Source organism: Aquarana catesbeiana, linkage group LG11, assembly GCF_042186555.1.
Source record: "Aquarana catesbeiana isolate 2022-GZ linkage group LG11, ASM4218655v1, whole genome shotgun sequence".
NCBI classification, from domain to species: Eukaryota; Metazoa; Chordata; class Amphibia; order Anura; family Ranidae; genus Aquarana; species Aquarana catesbeiana.
Genome location: NC_133334.1, coordinates 211,365,737 through 211,386,240, shown reverse-complemented (window position 1 = coordinate 211,386,240; position 20,504 = coordinate 211,365,737). Strand labels below are relative to the sequence as shown.

Here is a 20,504-nt window from a genome sequence, read left to right as displayed (position 1 = left end):
ATCAAACACAAAAATACAACTGCTTATATGAACTAAAAGGTCTGCTTGTTGTGCTGTGTATAAACTATATGTGTTCTCTCAAATGCAAAATAAAAAATTGTATGCATTAAATTGTCATCTCAAACACAAAAGCAATAAATAAGATTAAAATGTGATCACATGTTAATGTATCAACAGAAAAGTCCATCTGTATATCCACCCATCAAAGTGAATCTGTAAAATCCATCCCTCCCTCCTCCACAATTATCCGATATACAACCCCTGGGAAAAATTATGGAATCACCAGTCCCTGAGGATGTTCCTTCGGTTGTTTATTGTTGTAGAGAAAAAACAGATCACAGACATGGCCAAAAACTAAAAGCATTTCAAATGGCAACTTTCTGGCTTTAAGAAACACTAAAAGAAATCAAGAAAAATAATTGTGGTGTCCAGTAACAGTTAGATTTATAGAACAAGCACAGGGAATAAATTATGGAATCACTCAATTCTGAGGAAAAAATTATGGAATCATGAAAAACAAACAAACAAAATAACACTCCAACACATCACTAGTACTTTGTTGCACCACCTCTGGCTTTTATAACTAATTGCAGTCTCTGAGGCATTGACTTAGGCCCCTTTCACACTGGGGCAGTGGGGGCGTCGGCGGTACAACAGCGCTATTTTTAGCACTGCTGTACCGTCGTTCTTGCAGCGGTATTCGGCCGCTAGCGGTGTGGTTTTAACCCCCGCTGGCGGCCGAAAAAGGGTTAAAATCCCTCGTACAGCGCGGCTATAGCCACGGTATTGCCACGGTATAGCCGCGCTGTCCCATTGATTTCAATGGGCAGGAGCGGTATAGGAGCGGTGAATACACCGCTCCAAAGAAGCGGTTTGCAGGACTTTTTTCACCGTCCTGCCAGCGCACCGCTTCAGTGTGAAAGCCCTCGGGCTTTCACACTGAACAAACAGCGGAGGCTGTTTAGGGGCGGTTTGCAGGCGGTATTTTTAGCGCAATACCGCCTGCAAACCGCCCCAGTGTAAAAGGGGTCTTAATGAGTGATAAACAGTACTCTTCATCAATCTGGCTCCAGCCTTCTCTGATTGCTGTTGCCAAATCATCTTTGCAGGTTGGAGCCTTGTCGTGGACCATTTTCTTTAATTTCCACCACAGATTTTCAATTGGATTGAGATCCGGACTGTTTGCCGGCCATAACATTGACCTTATGTGTCTTTCTTCAAGGAATTTTTTCACAGTTTTTGCTCTGTGGCAAGATGCATTATCATCTTGATAAATGATTTCATCATCCCCAAACATCCTTTCAATAGATGGGATAAGAAAAGTGTCCAAAATTTCAATGTAAACCTGTGCATTTATTGAAGATTTAATGACAGCCATCTCCCCAGTGCCTTTACCTGACATGCAGCCCCATATCATAATTGACTGTGGAAATTTGCACGTTTTCTTCAGACAGTCGTCTGCATAAATCTCATTGGAACGGCACCAAACAAAAGTTCCAGCATCATCACCTTGCCCAATGCAGATTCGAGATTCATCACTGAATATGACTTTCATCCACAGTCCACGATTGCCTTTCCTTAGCCCATTGTAACCTTGTTTTTTTTGTGTATAGGTGTTACAGAAAAGCTAAAAGAAAGCCATCTCTATGTAAATCCCATTTCCTTTAGGCGGTTTCTTACAGTTCGGTCACAGATGTTGACTCCAGCTTCCTCCCATTTGTTCCTCATTTGTTTTGTTGTACATTTTTCTGTTTTCAAGGCATATTGCTTTAAGTTTTCTGTCTTGACGCTTTGATGTCTTCCTTGGTCTACCAGTATGCTTGCCTTTAACTACCTTCCCATGTTGTTTGTATTTGGTCCATGTTTTCGACACAGCCGACTGTGAACAACCAAAATCTTGTGCAACACTGCATGATGATTTACCCTCTTTACCTACATACTAACAAGCAGATTTAATCTGATGCAGGTGTTAGTGTTTGTAATGAAAATTTACAGGGTGATTCCATAATTTTTTCCTCAGAATTGAGTGATTCCATAATTTATTCCCTGTGCTTGTTCTATAAATCTAACTGTTACTGGCCACCACAATTATTTTTCTTGATTTCTTTTAGTGTTTCTTAAAGCCAGAAAGTTGCCATTTGAAATGCCTTTAGTTTTTGGCCATGTCTGTGATCTGCTTTTTTTCTACAATAAACAACTGAAGGAACATCCTCAGGGACTGGTGATTCCATAATTTTTGCCAGGGGTTGTACAAAACAAAAATGTAACCATTAAAGTATTGTTTCAAACAGATTAATCACAAACAAAAATGTTGACTATATGTATCAAAAGAAAAGTCCATCCATATATTTAGCCTTTCAAGTGAGTTGGTGAAATCCATCCATAGTTCACCTATGATGTACACCAGTGATACCCTCCACCTCTTTCCACAAAGCCACTTACCAGCAATAAAGACCCCAAATTATAGGTGGTCTATAAGCGCTTGGAGATGTATAGATCTTGCAGCAGGGGCTTCCTCCACAACAGAGATGCACAGCAAGCCAGTGGGGGACTGAAGGAAACACTTATTAAAATTATTGGATAAAAATCTGTAAACCTACTCACAAATCAGAAACTGAGCACTTATCACATCAAGTTTCAAACACCGATTTACTGATTCACTTTATTAGCTTTGTTGCCCTTCTCTGAACTCTCTCCAGTTTAAGAACAGCCTTCCTCAGGATTATTAACCAAAACTGGACCACATTCTTGATAGCGTTTCTAAAGGTAAAACCTTTAAAACCGCTTTAAGATGTGGCTGAATCAAAGTTTTGTAAAGTGATAGAATTTTAGTATTATGTCTCGAGTAAATAAATACCCTTTTTATTACATAAGTCTGTCAGCCTTGCTTGGCATTGCATGCTATTGCTGAGTCTGTGATTTACTAGGACCCCCAGATCCTTTTCCATTCTTGATTCCCCCAGAGGTTATCCCCCTAGCAAGTAACTTGCATGCATATTTTTAAATGTCAAACCTCATCTGCCGTATGGCTGCCCACTCCTCTATTTTAACTTGGTCTTCTTGCAAAGTATCCTGTTGTGAAGTTGTTGCCCTGCCAAACTTTGTATAATCAGCAAACACTGTAGGGTACTGTATCAAACGTCTTAGAAAAATTCATATACACTCCACAGGCCTCTAGTCAGTGTTTTTGTTTTAGATTTGGCAGATATTAGAAATGAAACCTAAACCACAAAATAACAAATTTCGTGAAGGATCAAATAATAAAAAATATAACATTTAGAAAGATGTATTTTTAAAAAAAATATGACATTGTATGTAAACAGCTTAGTTAGTTGCTAAATGTATACATTATTTATACTTCCAAAATAAAGGGCTTTTTAAACCAGCTAAATTGTTTCTAATTTTGTGTGAGTGTGGTAGAGTTAGATCTTCTGTCTGGTTTTTATTTGTATCGCCACTAGGATTATTTTCCTTAATTTCCTGTCTCTGTGACACTTGTACTTGAGATGAAGGGGCAGGTGTCACCAGGACAGGAATACAGTGGGGGAAAACGTATTTGATCCCCTGCTGATTTTGTACGTTTGCCCACTGACAAAAAAATGATCAGTCTATAATTTTAATGGTAGGTTTATTTTAACAGTGAGAGACCGAATAACAACAAAAATATCCAGAAAAGCGCATTTCAAAAAAGTTATAAATTGATTTGCATTTTAATGAGTGAAACAAGTATTTGATTCCTTCGCAAAACATGACTTAGTACTTGATGGCAAAACCCTTGTTGGCAATCACAGAGGTCAGATGTTTCTTGTAGTTGGCCACCAGGTTTGCACACATCTCAGGAGTGATTTTGTCTCGCTCCTCTTTGCAGATCCTCTCCAAGTCATTAAGGTTTCAAGGTTTGGTAACTCGAACCTTCAGCTCCCTCCACACATTTTCTATGGGATTATGGTCTGGAGACTGGCTAGGCCACTCCAGGACCTTAATGTGCTTCTTCTTAAACCACTCCTTTGTTGCCTTGGCCGTGTGTGTTTTGGGTCATTGTCATGCTGGAATACCCATCCACAACCCTATTTCAATGCCCTGGTTGAGGGAAGGAGGTTCTTACCCAAGATTTAACGGTGCATGGCCCCGTCCATCATCCCTTTGATGTGGTGAGGTTGTCCTGTCCCCTTAGGAGAAAAATGCCCCCAAAGCATAATGTTTCCACCTCCATGTTTGACGGTGGGGATGGTGTTCTTGGGGTCGTAGGCAGCATTCTTCCTCCTCCAAACACGTTGAGTCGATGCTCGATTTTGGTTTCATCTGACCACAACACTTTCACTCAAATCTCCTCTGAATCATTCAGATGTTCATTAGCAAACTTCAGACGGGCCTGTACATGTGCTTTCTTGAGCAGGGGGACCTTGCGGGTGCTGCAGGATTTCAGTCCTTCAAGGCGTCATGTGTTACAAATTGTTTTCTTGGTGATTATGGCCCCAGCTGCCTTGGGATCATTGACAAGATTCTCCCATGTATTTCCAGTCTGATTCCTCACCGTTTTCATGCTCATTGAAACTCCACGAGGTGAGATCTTGCATGGAACCCCAGACCGAAGGAGAATAACAGTAATTTTATGTTTCTTCCATTTGCAAATAATCGCACCAATTGTTGTCACCCTTTCACCAAGCTGCTTGGCGATGGTCTTGTAGGTCTAGAATTTTGTCCTCGACATCCTTGGACAGCTCTTTGGTCTTGGGCATGGTGGAGAGATTGGAATCTTATTGATTAATTGCTTCTGTGGACAAGTGTCTTTTATACAGGTAACAAGCTGAGATTAGGAGCACTCCCTTTAAGAGTGCTCTTAATCTCGGCTCGTTACCTGTATAGAAGACACCTGGGAGGCAGAAATCTTGCTGATATGGGATCAAATCCTTTTTTCAGTCATTAAAATGTGAATCATATTATAACTTTTTTGAAATGCGTTTTTCTGGCTGTTTTTGTTGTTCTGTCTATCACTGTTAAAATAGACCTAACATTAAAATTATAGATTAATCGTTTCTTTGTCAGTGGTCAAACGTAAAAAAAATCAGCAGGGGATCAAATACTTTTTTCCCTCACTGTACTTGAACAGCAATAAAAATATTCAGAAGTTCTAACCCTTGCACACACTAAATTAACTTTTGCTGTTTGGGAGATTTCCCTGGCAGGGAGTGAGCAGAATAATCTCCTAATAGGGAACCAAATGGGAATAAAACCTAACAGGGGCTATATCCAAAACTAAGTAGAAAGTTATTTTTAGCTGGAGCTGGCTTCATGTCAATTGTTGACAGCTATACTGACGTATTTGTTAATTGTATTCTTAATTCTATATATTTGTAAACCACTGAAACTTTATAAAGTGCCTGCTGCCTTTTCTGGTTCTTTCTTGTAGAATGGGGCAGCACGACGGCCAAGTGCCCCTGCTGTACCTCCTGGACGAAAAAGGAAAGCAAATTGTCTGAGTGCCGATGAAGTACTGATTGATGAGGTAATACATTTTTATTTTTTCCATTTGGCTATTGAGAAATAATATGATTTACTGATGACTAATGACCTTTGAGACAGCCCTTAAACAAAAATGAATTATAGCGTGACTTTTAAAATACTATTTTCACATGAGAGAGGTTATAATTACTCTTATGCGTAAAAGTTTTATATTTTAAATTAATGTCTGATTTGTTTACATCAAAGTGTAACTCCACTTTCTTGGGGGAAAAAAATAGCAAATAAAATAATATAGCATAATAAATTGCAACACAAGTCATATTGTAATTGAATGTTATTACAAATTATTACCTTTCCTTTTCAATCTACATTGTAGATTAAGTTTCTTTAATTTTCTTTAAAATGCAATATGGCAACCTGGAGGCACCCTGGGGGGTGTACAGAACACCCCCCAAAAATGTAATTTCCTGCTTGTGTGATTGGCTCACTGATTTTCCTAGAAGTCTGCACTAATATACAAGTCACATTTTAGGCATCCTCTGCAAGAAATTTTTTTTTTTTTTTGGTGAGATACCCTCAAAGCAAAATCCCATCTAAAAGGATGCAGACCCTGCAACTTTCCTTATTCGACCCCTGCAAGTGCAGCAGCTGATTGATAATTATAGAATCACTCCCATTCACATTCATTTTGCACATGGACACAGACAAACAAATGGCTATTTTAAAATAACAAAAGGTAGGAAAACTGCAACAAAGTTTGTTAAAATCCCTGCAATGTACATTGATCACCCAGAGGTGAATGTTTTATTCTCAACAAAAGGGGAGTTACTCTTTACATTTAGTGAGAATTCGTTTAGATCAATTTTTGGTATTTTAGAGCCCAAATAAAATTAAGGGGGGAAATAAAACCTACATTTGTAAATGTCTGGCTATTCAAATATATTTAAAACAAATAAACTGGCGCTCAGAGGCTATAAGGCAAATGACTATAAAAGTTAATGAAATTATAAAGTCTAAAAGCTGGATCAATCACGGTGTAATCAGGACGGTGTTGGAAGTCTTGGACAGGAGCCAGGAAACAGTCTATAAAGCAGGAGAGGATCCCTGGAGGATAAGTCATAGGTAAAACAAAACACCGGAATAAAACTTTTCTTTTCTTGTAAGAATTTGTGTGGCCAGATTCACGAAAGGCAGCTCTTCTTGTTGAGAGAAGTCAAACTCAGATCCATCCAGGTAAAAAAGAGAGAGAGGAGCGCCACTAAGTAAAATCATTTATTCACCAATAAAAAAACAAAGTATCAACTTACATTTAGGAGCGGTATATAGAACAAAAAAAAAAAAATAATTTTTTTCCCCAGCTTTCTTTTATCAGACATCTAGCTTGCTCATAAAGATACAGATATGTGCTCTGGCCTTGTTATATAACATTGCTATTGTCCGTGGTTCATATATTGACACTCCGGCATTGATACAATCAGCTGTGAACGTCCACCCATTACCTTTGATCTGCTATAAATAGCTCTTCACTGTTTTCCCTACTCTACACTTGATAAAGGAGCGCGCATGTGCCGTACAGACCCTGCGCATGCTCAGAAACGCGTTGTGTTTTTTCTCCTCTTTGACAACATTGCCAGCGGCTTCCTGGGCTGCCGCTCCGTCCTCCCGCAGAGACAGGCTGTGTACCGTCCTGGCCTCCCCGCCAGACTGCGTCGTGTTTGGAGGCATCCCCGGGGAATCACTGACTGTTCCCTTCCCCCTCTTCTATCAGGAATCACATCTGTCTGTTCTATATACCGCTCCTAAATGTAAGTTGATACTTTGTTTTTATATTGGTGAATAAATGATTTTACTTAGTGGTCTCTCTCTTTTTTATTCAAATATATTTGAGCTCCAGTGCCCCCATAAAAATGTGTGCTTCAGGCAGCAGGCCGTGAAGAGGGACCGATACTCTGTACAGAAGCAGCGTTCTGTCTGCAGCGATCTTATACACCAGCTCCCCGTCTAGTCATTAGGGTCAGGGTTCATTCAGATGGCTGTCCATTGGTGAGAATCCGTTCTTGGTGGCAGAGAAACTCCCTATAGCCCCCCTCTGTGTGCCACAGCCACATTGATGGTTGTCACTGCTGCTGTTTTTATATGTAAAGCTCGATTCACACCTATGCATGTTGCTTTTGGGCGTTTTTGGAGGTTTTTTTTTCATGCTTGCCACGTTTTTGAGCAGCGTTTTTGCCGCGTTTTGCGTTTTTTTTTTTTTTTTTTTTTACAGTTTTTTTTTTTTTTTTTACAGTCCTAAAAAAAAAAAAAAATAAAAAAAAAAAAACGGCAAAGACGCATCAAAAACGCATCAAAAATGCATCAAAAACGCTGCAAAAACGGTGCACTTGCGTTTTTGATGCTTGTCCATTGAATTCTATTACATGCAAAATGCTGCATTTTGCATGAAAAAAAGTCCCTGACCCTTTCCAAAAATGCAGAGAAACAAAAAGGCATTGATGTGAACATGTTCCATAGGAACCCATGTTAAAAAATTCCCGTGCATTTCTGCAAAATGCATCAAAAAACGCGCTAGTGTGAATGGAGCCTTACTGCTCATCAGAGCTGCAGTAGAAAATCCATTCTCTGATCTCCCCACTGACTAATGAACCTGGAACCACTCAGCTGTGAGTAATTTTTGGATGCGGAGCTGTCAAACCCTGGACCCCTAGCTGGGAAAGAAGGTGAGAACAGTCTGTGCTGAATCAACTTCAACAGAGTTGACATTTGAGATCTAAAAAAAACCTGGGATCTCCTTTAAAGAGAACCTGTTACCAGCACTATGCTAACACCTAGGGAATTTTTCAGCCACCTTGTGATAGCAATAAAATACATGTATATATGAATGCAAATGCGCACAACAAGTAAATATGTGTATGAAAATGACGATTATAGATTGTGTGGAGGAGAGCGCACATCCCTTGGAGAAAGGAGTATGCTTAAGAAAATCATCAACATTATTGATCTAAAGCAGTGGTTCTCAACTCCTGTCCTCAGGACCCAGTAACAGGCCAGATTTTAAGTATTAGCTTGGGGAGATGCAGACTAGAACACTGCAATCACTGAGCAGCAAATTATATCACCTGTGATGTATTTCAGTTATCTTGCAAATCTGGCCTGTTAGTGGGTCCTGAGGACTGGAGTTGAGAGCCACTGATCTAAAGCATGTTATGCTGATATTTAACAAGAAAGGCATGGATTTTTGGTGGGTGTTTTGATGATAGGTGGAGGCACAGAGCACTGATTGAGCACTATTTGGAAAATTTATGTTAGAAAATGATTGGGGAAGTTTTGGTGAACTGATGTATTTTAAAGGAGTATGGATTGATTATGTGTCACTTTGGTAGTGTGAAATTATCACTTGGTAATATTGTCACACAGCACTTATTCAGACTTGTTTGGATTTATTGTAAGGGCAAACATGTTAATGATAAATGGAGTGTCTGTCCAACTGTCATTTATTTTAAAGATGTATTATAAGTAACCTGGTTTGTTTGAGGGCTAGGTTAACATAATCTTCTGTCTTGCATACCTTAGGACTCCCAGGATAGCTCAGATGGAATCCCTACCGCACCGCGAATGACAGGAAGCTTGGTGTCTGACCGCAGCCATGATGACATTATTACTCGCATGAAGAACATTGAATGTATTGAGCTAGGACGTCACCGCCTCAAGCCTTGGTACTTCTCCCCATACCCCCAAGAGTTGACTGTGTTACCTGTCCTTTACTTATGTGAATTCTGCCTCAAATATGTCAAGAGTCTTAAGTGTTTACAGAGACACCTGGTAAGTTAAAACAATCTCACTAGCTGTAATGAACAAAGGTTTGTTACCGCTAGCAACTAGTTAAATAATTGCTTATTTTTCAAAAGATATTGTGTATATTTCTTTATTATGTACGAGACTAAAATATTCCAGATTTTTTCTCATATATGGCCATCAGGTGAAGCACTATGTTCATTTTCACATTTTTCAGGCTCTCCTTATCTGCTTTGCTGATAGTCTGTTAACCACATCACTCAATAATAAGATTAATTTGCACACACAATGGAATCAATCAAAACAGTGACTCATCGCCTTATATATCTGTTTCAGTTTTATTCAGAGAGAGGGCCTGAAGGCAGGCTTCTCCTGTGGTCTCTTATACCTATGCATTTTTCCTTAAGACCCCTTTCACACTGAGGCGCTTTACAGGCGCTACAACGCTAAAAATAGCGCCTGCATAGCGCCTGTAAAGCGCTGCTCCTGTCTCTCCAGTGTGAAAGCCCGAGTGCTTTCACACTGGAGCGGTGCGCTTCCAGGACGTTAAAAAAAACTCCTGCAAGCAGCATCTTTGGAGCAGTGAAGGATTGGTGTATACACCACTCCTAAACCGCTCCTGCCCATTGAAATGAATGGGCAGTGCGGTATACCGTCGGCATGGCTATACCGTCGGCATAGCTCTGCCGCAGCAGCGCTTTGCGGTGGTCTTAACCCTTTCTCGGCCGCTAGCAGAGGGTAAAAGCGCCATGTTAGCAGCCGAATAGCGCCGCGAAATTGACGGTAAAGAGCCGCTAATAATAGCCGTGCTTTACCGCCGACACACCCACCGCCCCAGTGTGAAAGGGTCCTTAATTTACCTTTTATTGATCTCAATGGAAACACTTCATAGCATATGCCTTAAAACATATTAACATGTCAGCATGCATCATAAAACACATTATTGTTTCACGGTGAGCATCAACACGTGTTCATGTGCAGTGATGTGCGCTGTGGTATCTGTTGGTATTCAGCACAAATTTTGTAAAGGTGCATGTTAATGCAACCTGACATGCATTTCCATGTGTTTACATTGATTTCTGTTGGAAATGTATAGGTGTGAACAGGTCCTTACGGTTCTGTGAATCCCAAGTTATAGATGCAGCCGGAATAAATAATTTTCCCTCTCCTCACTACAGTACTTGAACACTCTCTTATTAAATAAGAAAACAAAAAGCTGTAAAAATTACCAAACAAAAAATTTGTTCTAAATAAATTAATATATATATACTCAAAAAGGTAATTTATTTCAGTAATTCGATTTAAAAAGTGAAACTCATATATTATATAGATTAATTACACACAGAGTGATATATTTCAAGCATTTCTTTCTTTTAATTTTGAATTACCCCTTTCATGCCTAAGCCTTTTTCTGACATTTGTTGCTTACAAGTTAAAATCCGTTTTTTTGTGCTGGAAAATTACTTAAAACTCCCAAACATTATATATGTTTTTTTTTAGCAGAGACCCTAGAGAATAAAATGGCGATCGTTGCAATATTTTATATCACATGGTATATAGCGCAGCAGCCTTTCAAACGCAATTTTTGGAGGAAAAAGACACTTTCGTGAATTTTTGTGTAATGTGAAAGATGATGTGACACTGAGTAAACAGATACCTAACATGTCATGCTTTGACATTGCACACACTGGTAGAATGGCAACAAACTGCGGTACCTAAAAAATCTCCATAGGCGACGCTTTAAAATAATTTAACGGTTACCAGGTTAGAGTTACAGAGTAGGTCTTTTGCTAGAATTATTGCTCTCGTTTTGATGATCGCGGTGATACCTCATATGTGTGATTTGAACACCGTTTACATTTGCGGGTGCGACTTATGTATGCTGTTTCTTTGCTGCGCAAGCACACGGGGACAGAGGCACTTTAAAAATTTTTTTTTTTTTTTTTTTACATTGTCCCTTTAAAAAGGGACAATGTAAAGGGGAATGTAAACATCCCTTGTGACAGTAATAGACCCCAAAAAGACCCCAAACCCCTCCTTTACACTTAAAAGTATTCAGATCACCAAAATCGTTGATTCTGAATACTGACATCGGAGACCCGATCAAAGCTGAATCTGGCTTTGTATGGGTGTCAGCCTAGGAGGCGGACGCGCCGGCTGGTGGCTCGGGTCTCCCGGTGGGACGGAAAGCCCAGGAAGAGTGGTGGGAGGGGGGGCGTCCCCTCCCGCTCCTTTAGGATAACAGCCAAGCTTCTTTTTGCCGCATCGGTTGTTATCACTAAAAATCCAACTGTTGGCTCTAAAAAAAAAACGGTACCGGGGTGCTGCAGCAGGCATCACCCCAGTTTAACCCCTTCAAGTCATGAACACAAATTTGCGCATGGTCAGCGCAAAGGGGTAAATATGGCTTACAGCTAGTGAATATCCAAAATTCTGTATCTCAGAAAAGTACAATATTGTGAAAAAGTTCAATATTGTAGACTTATGGTGTCACACTCTAATCAGCTAATTAACTCAAAACACCTGTAAAGATTTCCTGAGCCTTTAAATGGTCTCTTAGTCTGGTTCAGTAGGTTACACAATCATGGGGAAGACAGCCGACAGTTGTCCAGAAGACATTAATTGACACCCTCCACAAGGAGGGTAAGTCACAAAAGGTCATTGCTAAAGAAGCTGGCTGTTCACAGAGTGCTGTATCCAATCAAAAATAATGGAAAGTTGAATGGATGGAAAAAGTGTGTTAGAAAAAGGTGCATAAGCAATAGGGATAACCACAGCCTTGAGAGGATTGTAAAGCAAAGGCCATTTAAGAATTTGGGGGAGATTTGCAAGGAGTGGACTATGGCTAGTGTCTGTCTTCAAAAGCAACCAAACACAGACATAGCCAGGACATGGGCTACAACTGTCACATACCTTGTGTCAAGCCATTCCTGAACCAGAGACAAGTCAGAAGTGTCTTACCTGGGCTAAGGAGAAAAAGGATTGGACTGTTGCTTAGTGGTCCAAAGGCCTCTTTTCAGATGAAAGTGAATTTTGCATTCCATTTGGAAATCAAGGTCCCAGAGTCTGGAGGAAGAGTGGAGAGGCACAGAATCCAAGTTGCATGAGGTCCAGTGTGAAGTTTCCACAGTCAGTGATGATTTGGGGAGCCATATCATCTGCTGGTGTTGGTCCACTATGTTTTACCAAGACCAAAGTCAGCACAGCCCTCTACCAGGAATTTCTAGAGCACATCATGCTTCCCTCTGCTGACCAGGTTTACGGAGATGCTGATTTAATGTTCAGCAGGACTTGGCACCTGCCCACACTGCCAAAAGTACCAATACCTGGTTTAATGATCATGGTATCACTGAGCTTGGTTGGCCAGCAAACTTGCCTGACCTAAACCTTATAGAGAATCTGTGGGGTATTGTCAAGAGGAAGATGAGAGACACCAGACCCAACAATGTAGACGAGCTGAAGGCCACTATCAAAGCAACCTGGGCTTCCATAACATTTCAGCGGTACCACAGGCTGATCGCCTCCATTATGCAGTAATTCGTGCAAAAGAAGCCCTGACCAAGTATTGAGTGCATACTATACTGTACATGGACATACTTTTCAGTAAGCCAACATTTCTGTATTTAAAATCCTTTTTTTTATTGGTCTCATGTAATATTCAAATTTTCTGAGATACTGAATTTTGGGTTTTCACTAGCTGTAAGCCCATAATCAACATTAAATGCAAGAAATGCTCGAAATAGATCACTCTGTGTGTAATGAATCTATTTAATATATGATTTTTACTTTTTGAAATGAATTACTGAAATAAATTAACTTTTTGATGATATTCTAATTGGGATGCACCTGTATATAGATAGATAGATAGAAAAATCTGCACCTGTGTTTGAATGATTCCCAACTAACTAGAAAATCATGAGCATAATTTTTTGCCTCATTGAGTCCAGCGCTGAGTGTCTAATGCCTCATTCACACGAGGCGAATCCGCTCAGCGGAGTCCGCCAGCTTAGCAGGAGATCTCTCTGTTGATCTCCGCTGAGCCGGCGGATGGCAGGTCCGTCTCTGCTCACTGAGCGGGGAGGAGCCTGTCAGAGTGCCGCTGATTTCTATGGAGGGATCAGAGGAAAACGGACAGCATGTCCGTTTTCATCAGATATCATCCGGTCCGCCAGGACGGATGCAAATGTATCGCCATATGTCTGATTTTATCGGATCGGATGTCAGCAGACATGGTCACCGCTGACATCCGTTGCTCCATAGACCTGCATGGAGTGTCCGTTCAGGTCCGCCTAAAAAACTGTCAGGCGGACCTGAACGGTTTGTCCGTGTGAAAGGGGCCTAACAGTGAAACGGCAAAACACTGTGTACATTAAAAACTAAAACGCGAAACACATAAATTAACAGCAATGAGTGAAAATCACCCTGTGTTTGTCCACTTTACAGAATGTTGAAGGCTTGTACCATCCCTCCACCTAAAAAAAAGCACACCGCACTCACTGGAAAATATTGCCTTTACTGGAAAAAATTTATTTGTAAGACAGAGATTTTATATAGAAATAAAATATCAGATACAACAACAGTTTAAGGTGTATGCAATGGCAACTGGTCCAGTGACAACTGCCTAAGATGTAAATTTCTTTCACTTTAGGGAGATTTCTATTCATTTCCTTTTGTAACTCCAGAGCAGACAATAAATTCTTCTCAGCGGGACACAAAAAGAAAAAGCAATTTAATGCGGCTTGGATAACCCTTGCCTACTTTATATAAAAACTTTATTCAGAAAATGAAGTCCTGCTAGATCACTTTAGGGTGGCCCATTGGCAGGTATAGCTATGTATAACATAAAAAATAAGTGCCTATACTGTTTTAAAAAGTCTCACAGTGCTCTGCACATGCTCAGTTGATCTCTATATTTAGGCACTGTCCCGAATTTGTAAAGGACAATCTGCTGACTGTCTAAAGATTTACTGCTGCTCAGGGGCTCTGAGCTTCAGCAAAATGGCAGCTTCCGGCAATGTACAGCACACTAATTTTGGTAGCATAAATATTAGTCCTCTTGCACACAGGAGTAAAAAAATGCTGAGTTTTTTACTGATCTGAAATTAGATGCGTTGTTGTCTATGGAACATTGATTAGTAATATGGCATTGAGTACAGAGCAGTGAAACAAAAATAGAAAATTTTACATTTGAGTGCAGTAATTTACTCACATACATGTGTTTACTAGTTTATAGGCATGTTTACGTGCATATACAGAAACACCTTGGTTTGAGAGCGTTTTGCAAGACGAGCAAGATTTTTAAATAAATTTTGACTTGATATACAAGCGATGTCTTGATATACAAGTAGCGTCATGTCACAACTGAGTATAAAAAAGAAGAGAAGTGCCTCTAGGTGTAGAAATATGGTTACATTTAATGAAGGCACAGTATTTAGCAACTCACATGGTTGATGAATAAAACATCTAGGTATGCAGGCATCCAGGGTAAAGCTGTCCACATAGATCATCCTCCGCACCGCCATCAACGTCACCACGCTGCACTCCATGAGCGCTTTAAGCCTCACTTTGAGATCGCTCTACTGTAGGATAGTCTTCCTGGTCACGATTGCAGATTGACAGTGGTGAGAACCGGCGGTGCAGAGGATGGTCAGCTTTACCCCGGATGCCTGCATACTTAGATGTGCCTGTTTACAGGGCTTTTTTTTCTCAGAAAAAAAGGTGCAGTAATTCACCCCCCCCCCCCCCCCCAGGTCACGCCCCTACCCGCCCCATAGAACCGCCCCTCCCATGTCACACGCCCTAGAACCGCTCCCCCCCTAAAACCACCCAATCCAGCAAGAGGCAGCCAAGTCCAGCAACAGTTAACAGGAGACTAGCGAGGAGGAGGATAGGCTACCTACAAACACCACCCATCCAGGGCCATCTTTAATAATGATTGGACCCTGGGTGAAAATTTTCTTTGGCCCCCCCTGCATGCAATTTCGCTCTTCACCTGCTGTAAACTTACAATAAATAGCAGCTAAACTCAGTTTAGTGTAGCAGATCAGGCAGCAATTGTGATTGGTTGCTAGAGGTTACAGCATAACATTACCACTCATTGATTAGTTGTTAGAGGTTATAGCGCATCATCGCCGCACACCCATTGGTTTCTGGGACTAGGGGCGGTATGATCAGTGGCAGTGGGGGGGTGGTGGGGTGGAATGGTATTATTGGCAGTGCTTTGGAGGGGGAATCAGTGGCAGTGCTTGGGGGGGGGGGGGGGGGGAGAATCGGTAGCAGTGCTTGGGAGGGGGAATCTGTGCCAGTGCTTGGGGGGGGGGGGGGGAGGAATCAGTTTCAGTGCTTGGGAGGGGGGGGGGGGGATCAGTGGCAGTGCTCGGGGGGGGGGGGGGGGGATCAGTGGCAGTGCTTGGGAGGGGGAAATCAGTAGCAGTGCTTGGGGTGGATGTGATCAGTGGCAGTGCTGGCTGCAGATCTGTGACACTCACTTGTCCACTCAGTTCCCCCTGCCTGCATGTGAGAGAGAGAGGGGTCAGAGAGAGAGGGGGGGTCAGAGAGGGCGGTGAGAGAGATACCCAGTACCTTCCATAGGACATTCATGCTGGCCAGCAGCGGGCAGGGCCCATTCTCCTTCTGGGTGAGGTGCTCTGCTCCTTCCAGCGGAGTCCCGGACTGCATGCGCATCCCGCTGGTCCTCGGGGAGCCTGATCCGCCTGTCCTCCAGCCCGCTGTCAGTGTTGGAAGTGGAGAGGAGGTCGGATAGCAGTCCCTGGCTGCCTCAAACATTGCTCTCACACATAAAACAAGCTTTCAGTCGGTCTGTATTGAGGGGCAGAGTGGAGTGCAGATTATTCCGCCTTTCGATCTCATAGGCTGCAGCCGTTTGATCCCCCAGTGGCCGCTGGTGCTCTGGTGAAAGTGCCCCAGAGAAGGTAGCTTAGCGGCGGGGAGTGCTCTGGCAGAGGTGTCCCAGTGGCTGGGAGTGCTCTGGCGGAAGTGTCCCAGTGGCTGGGAGTGCTCTGGCGGAAGTGTCCCAGTGGCGGGGAGTGCTCTGGCGGAAGTGTCCCAGTGGCGGGGAGTGCTCTGGCGGAAGTGTCCCAGTGGCGGGGAGTGCTCTGGCGGAAGTGTCCCAGTGGCGGGGAGTGCTCTGGCGGAAGTGTCCCAGTGGCGGGGAGTGCTCTGGCGGAAGTGTCCCAGTGGCGGGGAGTGCTCTGGCGGAAGTGTCCCAGTGGCGGGGAGTGCTCTGGCGGAAGTGTCCCAGTGGCGGGGAGTGCTCTGGCGGTGGCGCAGCAGGCTTCACAGATTTGGACATGGGAGTTCATTCCGGCATGTTCCAGCAGAAAAAAAGCCCTGCGTGTTTTAATCATCAACCATGTGAGTTTCTAAAATGTTGTACCTTCATTAAATGTAACCATATTGCTACACTTGGAGGCACCTCTCTTCTCTTTTATACTCTGTGGCTCCTGCTGGATTTTGCTTCTAATCCCCTTGTGGAGGCTGCCATTTGTAAATGGACATTTTATGGTTACACAACCTATCACATTGCTATAATCTTTTTATATGGACTATAAACTGAAGGATTTATGAATAAATGGTCGTGGAACGAATCATTTGAGTTTCTATTATTTCTTATGGGAAAATTTGCTTTGATATTCAAGTGCTTTGGATTACAAGCATGTTTCCGGAACAATTTATGCCTGCAATCCAAGGTTTTACTGTATTAGAATACTGGCAATGTAGAAGAATTTTACTTGTCTATACTTGTCTATATACTTGCGCACCTTTGCTCGCCTATACTCAGCATTACTCAGGTCTTTACACACAGTGGTTGGACCCTTGCACACAGGCATCACAAGTTCCTGAGTAAACATCAGTAAATTATGACGCCCGTGTGCAAGGGACCTTAATGTGGAATGTATGTTTCTTGCTAAAGAACATTATTTTTAACAAGATGTTCTGGGTAAAATTCCACTTTTAAAAACCTATGTAACCTAAAAGAAAAAAAGTAACATATAATTTTCTTTTAAATCTTACTGGTTGATTTGGACAGTACCACTTTTTCTTTACATACAGCAAGAGATTTTGTTCCCATTATAAATTAGTAATTGTCCTTTATGCAACAATGCTGATCCTTTCTTTTGTCCTTCAAAGACCAAATGTAACCTGAGACATCCGCCAGGGAATGAAATTTACAGGAAAGGGACCATCTCCTTCTTTGAAATAGATGGACGTAAAAATAAGGTAGGTACAGGTGCATTTTACTTATGTAAACCTAGGATGTACTTGGAACTGCGTTTTTTTAGCTTCATGGAAGGAAAACATAGGTAATCCAAACTACAGGGCTTTCCTCTGCAATTTCAGTTTTGATGCTAACATCAGATAGCTCCCCAGGAACTAACAGGACAGGGCTTCTGGGTATGAGGGAGCACATGACCTCCCCATGTAACAGTGTTTGGACCTGAGCCTTTAATCAGTGTACCTTGACAATGTCACATGGGATAGCCCGTGATGTAATTTCCCTGTTTAACCGCTTAAGGACCGCTTACACATACTGCGGCCGGGTGGCTCTTAAGCGGGTCTAGGGCGCACGCTCCCGCTGTGATTGGACACATCGGAGCCAATCAATGGGTCCAGCGGTCTGCTAGTAAGGAAGAAAGAAATCTTGTCTTTCTGCTAAGCAGGAACACGGATCTCTGTCTTCCTACAGTTAAACCACCCCCACACAATAAAAGAGTACACCCAGGGAACACATTTTAACCCTTTGATCCCCCTGATGTTAACTCCTTCTCTACCAGTGTCATTAGTACAGTGACAGTGCATTTTTTTAAGCACTGATCACTGTATTGGTATCACTGGTCCCTAAAAAGTGTCACTTAGTGTCAGATTTGTCCGCCACAATGTCGCAGTCCCACTAAAAATCACTGATCGCCGCCATTACTAGTAAAAAAAAAAATTAAAATTCCATACATTTATCCCATAGTTTTGTAGACACTATAACTTTTTTGCTCAAACCAATCAATATACACTTATTGGGATTTTTTTTATTACCAAAAACATGTAGCAGAATACATATTGGCCTGAATTGATGAATAAATGCGATTTTTTTTAAATAAAAACCACAGGTGATCAAATACCACCAAAAGAAAGCTCTATTTGTGGGGAAAAAAAGGACATCAATTTTATTTGGGTACAGTGTCACACGACCGCGCAATTGTCATTTAAATGAATGCAGTGTGGTATCGTTAAAAATGGCCTGGTCAGGAAGCGGGTGAACCTTCCGGAGCTTAAGTGGTTAAAGATGTTCTCTAACCTCACCTTTTAGTCTATCACAGTTGTACAGGCTTCTCTCCTCTACTGAAAATGCTTACTCTAATTTCACTGCAAACTGAAAGTTTCTTACATTGTGCATTAGAAGCTCCAAGTCAGGTAGAGCCCACCTTATTTCCTGGCTAGAGGACCTTTAGCATCACCCAGCTCTTTCTTCCTCCAGTCTAACTGTTCTTGGCCCACCTCTTTTATTCATTGAATTTCTGTTGTTCCTGTCATATGTAAGCATTACATGAGGCAGTCTACCTAGGAGCACCCACTCCTCCAGACTTGTACTCAACCATCAAATTTTTGTATTTGTCCAACTCTGTGTAAATGAATATGTCAATGTTTCCTATAGCTGATCTAAAAATTCTAGGTAGTGATCTATATAAAAGCTGTGATAGACAGACACACGTCCATTACGATTATAGATCACTACCTAGAAGTTTTAGATCAGAGTCCTAGAAGAACATTTGTCATATTCATTTACAAGCCCTGTTGAAGGGGGGTTGTCAGCCCCAGAAAAGCGTTGGTTACTTTATATTCCTGCTATAATTTACAATAAAGAATCATTGACTCCTAAACCCTAGTACACACTATCATTTTTTTCTTTCGTTCAACCCAGCGGACTGAACAAAAGAAAAAACTTAAAAGCTCAGGAGAAGATCCTGTACTAACAATCCAATGTTAGTAGAGCAAACTCCCCACTGAGCTATTGTGTTCTTTTATAGTGTTATGTTGAAAGCCCTGACCAGCATGTTCAGGTGGGGGTCACAATAGCACAGCAGGGGGGAAATCGCTGTAGTAATGTTGGATTATTAGTACAGCGGTTCTGCTCTGAGCCGCCAGTCTTTTTTTGGGTTGAAAGAAAAGAAACTGTTTAAAGTGGCGTACACACTACTACTTTGTTAGGACAGACCCTGTTCAAATCTTGGTTACAAATGATAATACATACCTACCAGCACTGTACAGAAGGGGTTAATTATGATAAACATAACTCCCCATCCTTTTGTTAACATTACATGGAAGGATAAAGCTAGGTATGTATTTTAAGAAAGTAAGCAGAATTTTTTAAATATTTTTGTAAGTTATACTTTGTGCATGAGAACATGTAATAATGTAGGTGTTATCCCAATACGGCTGCAAAGGTGGAAAATACACTTTAAAAGCTAACTCCAGCTTTCAGACCATGTTTCATGTTACATGAAGCATGGTTGGCATACACAGCCTCCACACCCAAACCACTCACTCGCCCCAACTACAGGATTATGTGTTCCTTTACCCCACCCGCTCTTGTCATATTTGAAATCCACACAGGTGTGTGGTAGCTCTGCCCACACAGCCGCTACATTCATTAATTCTTGACCTTTCACAAGTCATATGTTAACCACTTCCCTACCCGCGTATGTACATATGACGTCCACAGATGGGATCTCTCATCCTGGGTGGACGTCATATGACGGCCTCGGGTCCCGGTGCGTGTGCCCTTTAACCGGGCCGGACCGTGGATCTCTGTGTGTAAACACAGAGATCCATGTCCTGTCAGCTCAGAGGAGAGCGATCTGTGTTCCCAGAACGGAGGAACACTGATCGGTCTCCTCCCCTTGAGCGTCCCCTCCCCCTACAGTTAGAAGCATTCCCTAGGAAACACATTTAACCCCTCCCCGCCCCTAGTGGTTAACCCCTTCACTGCCTGTCACATTTACACAGTAATCAATGCAATTTTATAGCATTGATCGCTGTATAAATGTGAATGGTCCCAAAAATGTGTCAAAAGTGTCCGATGTGTCTGCCATAATGTCGCAGTCACGAAAAAAAATTGCGATCGCCACTATTACTAGTAAATATAAATAAATAATTTTTTTTAAAAAAATGCCATAAATCTATCCCGTATTTTATAGACGCTATAACTTTTGCGCAAACCAATCAATATACGCTTA

General features: G+C 41.7%; 1 protein-coding gene across 2 annotated transcripts in view; it reads left to right on the top strand.

The window, feature by feature from the left end:
* The window catches only part of KAT5 (lysine acetyltransferase 5), a 71,072-nt gene that overhangs the window by 30,748 nt on the left and 19,820 nt on the right, over positions 1–20,504 (top strand). For both annotated transcript variants that reach the window (XM_073605249.1, XM_073605248.1), the window contains 3 exons: positions 5,411–5,506; positions 9,034–9,282; positions 17,407–17,496. In XM_073605249.1, coding sequence (XP_073461350.1) covers positions 5,411–5,506; positions 9,034–9,282; positions 17,407–17,496 — 435 coding nt within the window. The remainder of the gene's footprint in view (positions 1–5,410; positions 5,507–9,033; positions 9,283–17,406; positions 17,497–20,504) is intronic.